Genomic DNA, 12,500 nt, shown 5'->3' on the forward strand with positions numbered 1-12,500 from the left:
ATGTTTTTGTTTACCAAGGCTTCTTGATCTTCTTTTGCTTCCGAACGAATGTATTTCTAACTAATGCACAACGCATCTTAGTAACCCTACATACATCGAGAATTAATGTAATTTTGCTACTTAAGTGCTGCTAAACTTGATTAATTAGTTGTGGATAGAGGCGTAAAATCTCTACAGTTCCAGGTGAGCATTGTCTGTAGACGATTAGCTGGTCAAAATCATGGGGAGAGAACAGCAACAATGGAAGGCAGTAATTACTGAGGATACAATCAAGAGACTCAGCATTCGTATCCTGTCACGGTTAACAACCTGAAGAAGGCCAGAGGAATAGTTGGCTGGAACGTGAAATAACAACCATGAAGATGAGGATAACAGTGTGCAAATTAAATAAATTAATTGATTAATCATCTCAAAGGATTCCGATAAAAAAAATAATAAAATATAATATTGATTAATTAGAATAGCAAATATTTAAATTATTCGGCAAGAATCCTACCACACTTATATTTCAGCGCCCAAGTTGGATTTTTTCTTTTTTTATTTAAAAACTGCAACTTTTACAGACAGGTTGATACAATTTAATTATTTTATTTGTTTTCAATTTTATTTCTAGAGCATGATTTTGGCTATTCGGACACCCACAAGTCTGTTATTTGCCGAATGGTGCATATCAACGTTACACGGTAAGTAATACACGAGGAACGGGTGACAAAAAATACTTGTATCTTGTCGGCTCATATCTTAATGGATCTTTGTTTTTTATTTACAAAACTTTTTAATAAAACTATTTAAACAAAACTTTTAATAAACAAACGGGGATTAATTATTTTACATTTTAATGTTTTTTGGTTTTTGTTTTTTTGTATAGAGAAATATTTATCGTCAGAGAACAGACCAATAAACCCGACGTTAGAATTGAGAATGTTGGACGTTGATCTTTCCTGCAACCGATGTCGACCGAACGTTGTTCCTCTTGTTTCCCCTCCTGCTGAAGTCCTTAAATCCTAATTGCTCCATAATTTATTTTTAACTAAAGAAAGAAAATCCAGAGTTTAACAAAAGTTGAGCAAAAGTCAGAGAATGATAAAAAAAAATGAAATTTCGCCTTTTAATTTGGCTTCAAACGTATTCCATACGTATTTTATTTTACAATATTAATATAAAATATTTATTTTATTTAAAAATATTTTAAAAAAATATATATATATTTTAGGATACGTAAATTACGTTATCCCTCTTTTCATATCGAGGACAAAATACGTTTTATTATACCCATAATTGAAACTCGGTGATCACTAGAACTATGACAAGAGAATATTCTTTTCATTATTTTAACTCTCGCGTATATATCAGTTAATATCTTATATCTATATATATATATCTTCTTCTATATATATAAAAGCCAAACGTCTGTGTGTATGTATGTTTGTTTGTAACGCTAAAACTTTTGACAGACACAACCAAAGTTGACAAATTAGGTATCATATTGCACCTTGATCACCCGCATGACAAATATCGAAATTTCACGTCAAACGGACAATTAGAAGGGGATGAACTGATCATTTTTCTCCCAGGGGGGGGCCCAAAAAACCTGTCATTTTAACGTTATTCATTACGTGTCACGTGACGTGACGTCAGCTCAGTAAAATGTCGGCTGCGGCTGAGGTACGTTAAAACTGCCTTTGGAGGAGAAATTGATACTATAACACAGTTAAATATTAGTTTCCGACTCGAACCGTTATTACCAACGGAATTATCGCACTCCAAAAATCAAAATCCCAAAATTACACGAAAATTGACGTAGGGAAAATGTTTTTATTTTTGCTTGAAGTTTTTTGCCGGCGAAGATGACTTTGCTCTTTGTAAAACATGAAAACAAAGATTTAGCCATTTTGTTTATACATTCTAACTCTGCTAACTTGAAGGGGGAGGGGTGGGTATCAGTATCAGGCCGCTTATGTAAACGAAAATTAGGTCGCGTGCACAGTTTTCCAAAGAACAGTTTCTCTCTCTCTCTCTCTCGCCGTCTTTCTCTCTCTCTCTCTCTCTCGCCGTCTTTCTCTCTCTCTCTCCCGCCGTCTTTCTCTCTCTCTATCTCTCTCTCTCGCCGTCTTTCTCTCTCTCTCTCTCACTCTCTTCTCTCTCTCTACCACTTTCCTAACTCTCTCTATCACCATATTTCTCTCTCTCTCACTCTCTTCTCTCTCTCTCTCTCTCTTGACCTCTTTCTCTTCTCTTTCTCTCTCTCACCCTCTTTATCTACTCTCTCTCTCTCTCACCCTCTTTCCCTTCTATCTATATTAGCACTTATCAAGGCCAATAGGCAACTCGAGATTGAGAGTTCAAACGTGCACAGTAGTGAAATTTGGGAAAGAGGATGAAACAACTTTCTCTTCTGCCTCTCTCTCACACTATTTATCTTCTCTCTCTCTCTATCTCTCTCTCTCTCACCCTGTTTCTCTTCTCTCTATATTAGCACTTATCAAGGCCAATAGGCAAATCGAGGATAGACTCGACGATGAGAGTTCAAACGTGCACAGTATTACAATTTGGAAAAGAGGATGGAACAACTTTCTCTTCTGCCTCTCTCTAACACTCTTTATCTTCTCTCTCTCTCTCTCACCCTGTTTCTCTTCTCTCTATATTAGCACTTATCAAGGCAAATAGGCAACTCGAGGATCAACTCGACTCACCATATTTCTCTCTCTCTCTCACTCTCTTCTCTCTCTCTCTCTCTCTCTAGACCTCTTTCTCTTCTCTTTCTCTCTCTCACCCTCTTAATCTACTCTCTCTCTCTCTCACCCTCCTTCCCTTCTATCTATATTAGCACTTATCAAGGCCAATAGGCAACTCGAGATTGAGAGTTCAAACGTGCACAGTAGTGAAATTTGGGAAAGAGGATGAAACAACTTTCTCTTCTGCCTCTCTCTCACACTATTTATCTTCTCTCTCTCTCTCGCTCTCTCTCTCTCACCCTGTTTCTCTTCTCTCTATATTAGCACTTATCAAGGCAAATAGGCAACTCGAGGATCAACTCGACGATGAGAGTTCAAACGTGCACAGTATTCAAATTTGGGAAAGAGGATGGAACAACTTTCTCTTCTGCCTCTCTCTCACACTCTTTATCTTCTCTCTCTCTACCCCTGTTTCTCTTCTCTCTATATTAGCACTTATCAAGGCCAATAGGCAACTCGAGGATCAACTCGACGATGAGAGTTCAAACGTGAACAGTAGTCAAATTTGGGAAAGAGGATGGAACAACTTTCTCTTCTGCCTCTCTCTCACACTCTTTATCTTCTCTCTCTCTCTCTCACCCTGAAAGATTCCTCTCCCCTAAGAATAAAACATATGTTCAATATCTGCTTTTGTTTTTACATTGTTGTTACGGTCCCGGGCAACGCCGGGTAGCCCTGCTAGTATATATATAAAAGCGAAAATGTATGTATGTATGTGTGTATGCTTGTGTGTCTGCTAAAAACATTCGACAGATTGAACAAAAATTCATAAACTTGGTCTCATATGAAAGCCCCATCCTTCGCCCGACAAATATCGAAAAATTGGCCAAAAACGTTAATTTTCTTACCCTGAAATCAACACTTTTCTACAGAGGCGGGGGTGGTCAGCAAAACCCGTCCTCTCATGACGAAATCGGGTCTACGCATACGTCAGACGACGTCATAATCTGATTTAGTTTAAATATTTGAAGAACTGACACAATTTCATGTGCGTTGTGTTAGCTCAGTTGGTTAGAGCGTTGGGTCATTATCTAAACGTTTTGGGTTCGAATTGTGGTGTGAGATGCCTTTTTTATTTTCGATTTTTTTAATTTTAATATTGAAGCAGGGTTATTTAAGCCATTTTTCACGTAACATTCGTTTTTCTGTTTTTTTTTTTTTTTACTTCGCTTATTCTTAGGTTTTCATTCTTAGGTTTTCACACACCCAAAAACACCCGGGTACCCACTGATTTTTTTAATTTTAATATGGAAACAGGCTTATTTAAGCCATTTTTCACGTGTTTTTTTTTATTTTTCAGAAGTTTTAACGTTCGTTTTTCTGTTTTCTTTTTTGTCTTTGTTTTTCAGATTTTTACATTTAATATCGTTCGTTTGCCTTACGTTAGTTTTTTTGTGTTTTTTTACTTTGTTATTCTTATGTTTTGATTACCCCCCCCCCATCGCCTGGGTACCCCCCGCTTTATTTTTCAGATAAGTTTTAACGTTCGTTTTTGTTTTCTTTTTTTACTTCGCTTAATCTTAGGTTTTCTTTAACAGCCCCCACCCCTCATCCGACACACACACCTCCAAACACTCGGGCAACGCCGGGTACCCCCCCCCCCCGCTAGTGTTTTTATACAGAGTGATGTGGTTCTCGATTGATTAACTGTGTCGAATATATACTCGAGAGTCAAAACAATGATATTCTATTGTCATAGCCCTAGTGATCACCTTCGAGTCAAGATCAAAGTATATGTTCTTCAGATGCTGCACTTCAATTTCTTGTTATGTCAGTGGAGGAGAAATCCTTCACGACTTCGACAATTTTTATTTTTTGTTCCTTTTCTCCACATTAAAAAACGACCCTGGTGTCTAACTCTGTCCCGTGGGGAGACATTGTAAATAGGAACTCTAGACCGCTATTTGGATGATACACTAATAAGTAGTACCTAGTAACAATTAGTAATTAGTAATAAATAGTACTAAGTAATAATTAGCAATTAGTAATAATTAGTAATTAATAATAATTTGCAATTAATAACAATTAGTAATTAGCAATAATCAGTAATAATTAGTAATTAGTAATAATTAGTAATTAGTGATAATTAGTACTTAGTAACAATTAGTAATAATTAGTAATTAGTAGTAATTAGTAATTATTAAGTAATAAGCAATAATTAGTAATTAGTAACAATTATACATTTGTTAACAATTAGTACTTAGTAACAATCAGTAATTAGTAATAATTAGCAATTAGCAATAATTAGCAATTAGTAATAATTAATAATTAGTAGTAATTATTAAGTAATTAGTAACAATTAGTAATTAGTAACAATTAGTAATTAAGTAATTAGTAATAATTAGTAATTAGTAATAATTAGTACATAGTAACAATTAGTAATTAGTAATATTTAGGGAAATTAGTAATGATTAAGTAATTAGTAATAATTAATAATTAGTAATAATTAGTAATAATTAAGTAATTAGTAATATTTAGGGAACCTGCGGTAATAGCATAATGCATACGTACATTAAGCTTTCCAAAGAATTGGGTACGAAATGGTTTGTTTCATTTAGTCCTATTAAGCCCCAGCTCATGTCTTTCAGTCGTAGGCGTGCCCCTTTCTTCCTGAGATTCTCATATTTCTCATTAAATTTTTCTTAAATTTTACATATTAAATCCATTGCTCTTTCTGCTCGTCGTAAAGCAGATTCTCCATATTGCTTTTTTTTTTACATGGAGCTCACCTCTTATCAAGGCCCGGAAGCCACTCGGGGATAAGGGTTATTGCGTGTACAGTAATCAATGGGATAGTATTTTAGTAATCGTTAGTATTGGAGATTTGATAAAGTGCCTTCCTTAAGGGGGCGATTCATCAGGAATTTGTTTATGTTGAACTTGAAGACATCCAAGTTGTAGTCAGATGGGAAACAGGCAAACGGAAAAGAGTTCCGCAGGCGTGCACTTCTAAGAAAGAAGCTTTGTTCATGGAATCTACGTGCTAGAAAACTACTGACACCTGAAAATATCCTGTACCTCTATAAGGCCACCATTCGCCTATGCATGGAGTATTGTTGTCACATTTAGGCTGGTGCATCTGCTGCTAGTCTCTCGCTCCTGGACAGGTTAAAAAAAGAGTCGCCAATCTGATAGGCCCTGAACTGTCATGTAAGTTTTGATTTAGGCACAGATAAAGAGTGGGGAAAATTACTGACAGTGGTTTCAGCTAGGCGGGTGTTTTTCGTGAAAGATTGGAGAGGGGGGGGCAGAGATTGGATCTCGGGCGAGCACCTGCCATGGAAATAACGATAAAACAAAGAGAGGCTCGCAACGTCTCTTCTGTGGGAGAGAGGTTGCAGAGAAGAGAAAAGGGCATCCCCAACTAAGCCACAAAGTCTATTTTGTACTCTGTAAAGGCAGGATAGGCTGTTTTTAGCAGCTCCATCCCAGATGTGGCAGCAGTACTCCATCCTTGGACGTACCTGGATTTTGTGTTGTTGTTGTTATATTTGAGCTCACGAATTTCTCTCCAGTTTTAAGGTTCTTAAAAGATGCAGAAACCTATCTGTAATTCGGCTGGCGCTGACCTTCTTTCTCCTCTGCCGTTTCTCTAACACATACGTAATTTTGCTAGTCTCAGTCTTTTCTATAAATAATATGATGTCACGCATTCCTCAAAATTGTCTGGTTCATTTTCTACTTCCTTTCCTCCACAAAACTCCATCCAGTGTTTTAATACCTCATTGTAATGCAGCTTCCTATTCCAGTAGCTTGTTTCCTAGAATTTCTGGTTTGTGGAACTCTTTTACTACTGATTGCTTTCCTCCTAGCTACAGCCCTGGTTTTTTTTCAAGACTAAAGTCAATAGGCATTTCCTGTCCTTGCAATAATCATCTTTCGTTCTTATTATTACCATTTCAAGCGAAAAGAAGAGAAATATGAATTCTTTATGCAACAAATTAAATATCTGGAATAACTGATGAACAAGAATGGGACAATATTCTAAGCTTAACGCTAATCCGGATCAGACAGTGCAAGCCAGTAAACGATTTGGTCAACAAAAACCTACAATGATAATGATTGCATGAAATGGAATATTTTCAAGCTATGATTATAATTATAAACTTTCTAAGCGCTATAGTTGGCTCAATCAGTTGTGAGGTCTCCCTGTCACAGTGAAATGTCGTTAGCTTAGATAGATATCAAAACTAAGAATTAATCGACTTTAGCATATAAATGTATATTTACGCATACACAGAGAAGCACTTGCATATATAATACTAGCAGGTTGCCTGGCCTGGCCTTGCCCGGTCGTTTAATATGCTTAAAAATGATATTTTAATTTATACAGATTTCATATTTATTATTGGAGAACACATTCTCTATTGATTATTATAGTGTATCCAATATATAGTAGTGATTTCAAAAGTTGTATATATATATATATATATATATATATATATATATATATATATATATACCAGTATATGCGCCCGATATTTCTTCCCTTCTGATTTTTTTTCTAACTTGCCACTTCTTTCTCTCTTTCTACAATCTTAATTCCTCCACTCAATCCTCCCTTCTGACTCTTTTTCTCTATTATTTTTTCTCAACTATATTTTATTTCTACTCCTTTCACCCATTTTCTCCTTCTTTTCCCTCTTTTATAATAAATACAAAAGAACCGTGGTCACATTTTTTTTTTTTTTAATTACATTTTCACCCCAAACAAGGCACATTGCCACTTTGGTGTAGGGGGCTACTATCAGAGGCAGCAACTACTGGGGAACTATGTTGGGATTTGGGCAGCAAGATGTCGATTCACGTTGCACTTGAACTTCTGCATGTCAGTACAGTTAGGGAAGCAGGGACCTGGAATGGAATTCCAAAGTCTAGCGGTTCTGGGGAAGAAACTACTGGAGTAAAAAGATCTTTTACATCTAGGGATCTCTACTGTGTGGGGTGGGATTTAGCTGCCTGTCGGGTTTGTCGAGGGTGTCTACATCGTGGGGGCACAAGTGTCAGCAGTTCGTCAGAGCATTCACCATTAAAATACTTGTAGAACAGGCAGATGGGTGCAACGTTTCGTCGATGGGACAGAGGCTGAAGCTCAGATACCAGTTCAGGGCCTATCAGATTGGCGACTCTCTTTTGAACCTTGTCTAGGAGCGAGAGACTAGCAGCAGATGCACCAGCCTAAATGTGACAACAATACTCCATACATGGGCGAATGGTGGCCTTATAGAGGTACAGGATACTTTCAGGTGTCAGTAGTTTTCTAGCATGGTAGAGAGAGAATAGCTTTCTTCATTTGAGAAGGCCCATACAGGGTTGAAATAAATTTATAATGATATTGGGCTAATTTTGTGTTGTGTGTTTTCTTTTCTTTTAATTTTTGTGTATACTCTACATCGCATTGAACTATCACACTTGAGTTATCCTTTTATGTCTGTCTGTCTGTCTGTCTGTCTGTCTCTCTCTCTCTCTCTCTCTCTCTATATATATATATATATATATATATATATATATATATATATATATAATCATTATTTAATATGGCTACATAAAATGTTATCAGAAGATATTTTATGTATCAATTTTCAGTATTTTTTTCACGAGTACTCAATACGTGAGTAGAGCTAGGTTGTAATATATCAACATATATAGCAATTGAGCTACACAGAATCTTCCGCGTTTCGTCCCCATAAGGAATCATCAGATTAGAATGCCTACAGTTATGTTGTGTTTTTATATATACACGGCGTGCCCAGTTCAGTCAGCCGTGCGCTTTTTTATTCATCAGTCAATCGCCAGACTTCACTCAGCGAGGGTTCCACTACTTATTATTATTATTATTATTATTATTATTATATTTTTTTATTTTTAAAAAGGTATATTTGAGATGCGTGTGAGATATGACAGTTCTGCTCATAAACAGATTTTATTTCCTTTTCTTTATTTCCTTCAACAGGTCTTGTTATTGCGATTATCTTGTCTGCTGTCATCTCCATTTGTATTGAAGGCTTTCAGGAATACAGAAGTGTTAGAGTGTTAAAGGCCGCCGCGCGTGGTCCGACGTGAGTATTTTTTTTTTTTTGTTTTTTTTAACACTTTATATTAATCGGTATACAAACAAATTATTGTTGTTTTAACGAAACAATATATATATATATATATATATATATATATATATATATATATATATATATATGAGCAAACAGTTAATAAAATATGTTAAAAAACACTTTGAAATGAGTTAAAAACATATTTAATCTGAAAAGGAAACACTAGATAAAAAAATCCAGTGACGGTAAAATCCAAATGTAAAGATTTACATTTGGATTTTACCATCACTGGATTTTTTTTATTTTCCACCAGACTATCCATTCATGTGTAATCACCTTTTTCGTTACCATATTCCCTCTGCTTAACTTATTTTGTTTTCGAGTAAGATCTTTGACTTACTTGTTGTTTCATCAAATACTTCTGCATGCAAAATCCGATCCCGCATTTTGCTAATTCCTACCCTCTGATGAGAAGGAGCGTATTTCTTCGAAACTCCGCGGATTAAGGACTATCCATTTATCTAGTGTTTCCTTTTCAGATTAAATATGTTTTTAACTCATTTCAAAGTGTTTTTTAACATATTTTATTAATTGTTTGCTCATATTATAAGCTCTATTTTCTATTTGGTTTTATCGAGCTTTTATATCTGGCTGAGATAATTTTATAAATATTAATTCTTTAATATTTATAATTTACTTTAATTTTACCATCTTGGATCATTTTGGTAAATTCAATTGTAATTTTCATTTTATATATATATATATATATATATATATATATATTTATATATATACGTTTTATTTTTTATTACTGTATCTTTCTGTTGAGTTACATTATTGTTTCAGCTACTCGGCCTTTTTTTTTTTTTTTTTTGCCGTCTGTAGCCGAAACAATAATGTAACTCAACAGAAAGATACGGTAATAAAAAATAAAACGCATATTTGCTCTACATCAGTATTGAGCACTGTCTTCAGTTTTTATTAATTACCATTTCCACTATATATATATATATATATATATATATATATATATATATATATATATATGAAATTGGTATAGAAAAGCAATAAAAAATATCATACGTAGATACTTGACGCCTTTTGACAGTAATTCTAAAATTAAATTTATTATTTACTACAAGAAGTTTAGAACACAAAACTTTGTGGTTAGAAACAACTCCTCAACGGTTATAAAAACGTTGGAACAAACCAAAGTAGTGTATAAAATTTCAATGCTCTATGGGAGAATGTAACTCTGAAAATAATTCATACATTGAACATACAACGACAGCATTGTCCCGGCGAATAGCGATGCACCTAAAATAAACTAGTTCTATATATAAACATTTGATAAAAGAACATAACTGCCCCCCCTCCAATCTTAGAAACATCCTCGTTGACAACATAAAAATTATACAACATGAAAATAATATTGAAAAATTAAAAATTCTTGAAGCGTCATATATTAGAACCCTTCGACCCACTATAAATGATATCGCATTCGAGAAAAGCAGTAACGTTCTAAAATGTCTTTCGCAGTTCGTAGTGGACGGACTTTGTTAATGATGTCCACGAACTTGCTGATTTTAATACTCGAATTTTTAATCGAATTTTCATCGACTGTATGTATATTTTAACTTATCGCCGTTTACTGTATATTTTAGTTTTCACTTTTAATTTCTCATTTTCGTTCCTTCGAACTTTTACTTCAACACATGATGATGATTCGTGGACGAATCGAAAGCGCTCGTGACAGCAACAATTATGGAACTTTTATTAATATTTTTGATTTTGATACAAAAAATTATACGGAAAATCGAAAAAAAAAAAAGAATCATATGGTAAAGTGTCTCCGTTGCATTTAATAATATTTACTTGAATATATATATATATATTTCCACATCCAAACAACGTCGCTGACCACAGGAGCTCTGACAGCAAACGAACCGAAAGTCCAAGATTCGAGTTATATATATACATATATTTCCACATCCAAACAACGTCGCAGACCACAGGAGCTCTGACAGCAAACGAACCGAAAGTCCAAGATTCGAGTTATATATATATATATATATATATATATATATATATATATATATATATATATATATATATATATATATATATATAATCTGTGGAAATATATTTTATTTCTGTGGAAATATATTTTATTTTCTTATAATATATACCAATTCTTACTTAAGAAGCTCAATGTAATTATAGAGCAATATAATGCATGAATGACAAAAGTTTATATTCCAAAATTCATGATGTTGACCATCTTATTATTTATTCCTTTAACTCAGTTGACATTTACAATTCTTGACAGTATCTGTTTCGTAGCACAAAATCAATCACTTAATTATTATCAATCAGTGAATCTATTTTGCCCTTAACTCATCAGAAGAAATAGCAACAATCAATCCATTAAAAGGAAATAAACTGCGTTTTTGACATGATTAAAATCTGAAAATTGGAAGAGAAGCTGTAAATACCTTATATTATGTTTACATGATGACGATTTATTTTATTTTCGTTCAGTTCATGCGGCACCCATTTATCCAACTTTTTTTTTACTTCCTTACTTTCTTTAAATGGCGACTGACTGTTGAGTGGTCGACCTCGAGTTCAACAGCAACTTCTTGTGTGGTTTTGTGAGAATCGGCTTCAATTAAGACTTTCAAATGTTCGTACCGCAGTCGGTCGGTTGCGACCGTCTTCATCTTTGAGGCTCTTGTTATGATTACGAAATTTCTTGAATAACAGTTGTGCCACACGTTCGTTTGTGGTTCCTGGGCCAAACGCATCATTGATATCACGAGCTGTCTCGGCAGCTTTTCGGGTTAGTTTGAACTGGAACAAGAAAATCATGCGGATTTGAATTTTGTCCATGCTGTCGAAACGCCTTAAAAACTGAAGAGATTGATAACGCTAATGAATAACATGATTCGATAGAGCAAAAAACGCGCTTCAAAATAATATATAACATGGCTACATATATATCAATGAATTAATTCACGAATCATATATAAAAAAACATGTGAGAAAACGGTATTGTTTTTGCACCAAGCTAATAGCATCCTTTTATATGTTTCCAGGCAACGCCAGACACGGGTCCCGCTAGTGTGTGTATGTGTGTGTGTGTGTGTGTGTGTGTGTGTGTGTGTGTGTGTGTGTTACGCACATGTAAACGCTGAAAATTGCCATCTATGAATGATTCCTGGTGTAATTCATTTTGTTCCTGCTTTTTTTTATTTTTTTTAATACCTGTGAAATACTAATTTCTTTTTTTGTTGATTCATTTTTCAGAGAAGGCCTTTGCGGCCCAGACACAATACCGATCGGTTGCAAACTGTCTTGCACACTTGCGTACGTCTGCCAAATCGGGATTTCTTATTACCTAATGCTAAGTGTTATGACCGGGAACGTGTGGATCTTTCTGGCTATCATCACCGGATCTGGGATCGGTTATTTCATGCTGCGGCCTGTAATCCGGCATTTCTACCTGGGCGGCAACTCGAAACCCGCGAAAGATAACTCTAATGGCGACCTTGTCGAAAAGAAAGCCAATTTGACAGAAGTTACCTCCCTTTGAATGGGATTGATTTGTTTCACGCGAGAGAAACGATAATTTCTTTAATATTTTTAATCTTGGTTCAACGACACCAAGCTCAACTTCAACAAGTGTGTGATGGGGATAAAAAAAAAAAAAAGTCGG

General features: G+C 34.8%; 1 protein-coding gene across 5 annotated transcripts in view; it reads left to right on the top strand.

Annotated features, from left to right (window-relative positions):
- LOC145301700 (protein SLC31A2-like) overlaps positions 1-12,500 on the top strand; it is an 84,825-nt gene that overhangs the window by 71,888 nt on the left and 437 nt on the right. For all 5 annotated transcript variants that reach the window (XM_080144593.1, XM_080144596.1, XM_080144592.1 and 2 more), the window contains exons 3-5: positions 614-683; positions 8,689-8,794; positions 12,092-12,500. The exon at positions 12,092-12,500 is cut by the window's right edge and continues 437 nt beyond it. In XM_080144593.1, coding sequence (XP_080000719.1) covers positions 614-683; positions 8,689-8,794; positions 12,092-12,377 — 462 coding nt within the window. In that variant the 3' untranslated portion in view covers positions 12,378-12,500. The remainder of the gene's footprint in view (positions 1-613; positions 684-8,688; positions 8,795-12,091) is intronic.

This window comes from Euprymna scolopes, chromosome 2 (assembly GCF_053919585.1).
Source record: "Euprymna scolopes isolate OS-2025 chromosome 2, ASM5391958v1, whole genome shotgun sequence".
NCBI lineage: Eukaryota > Metazoa > Mollusca > Cephalopoda > Sepiida > Sepiolidae > Euprymna > Euprymna scolopes.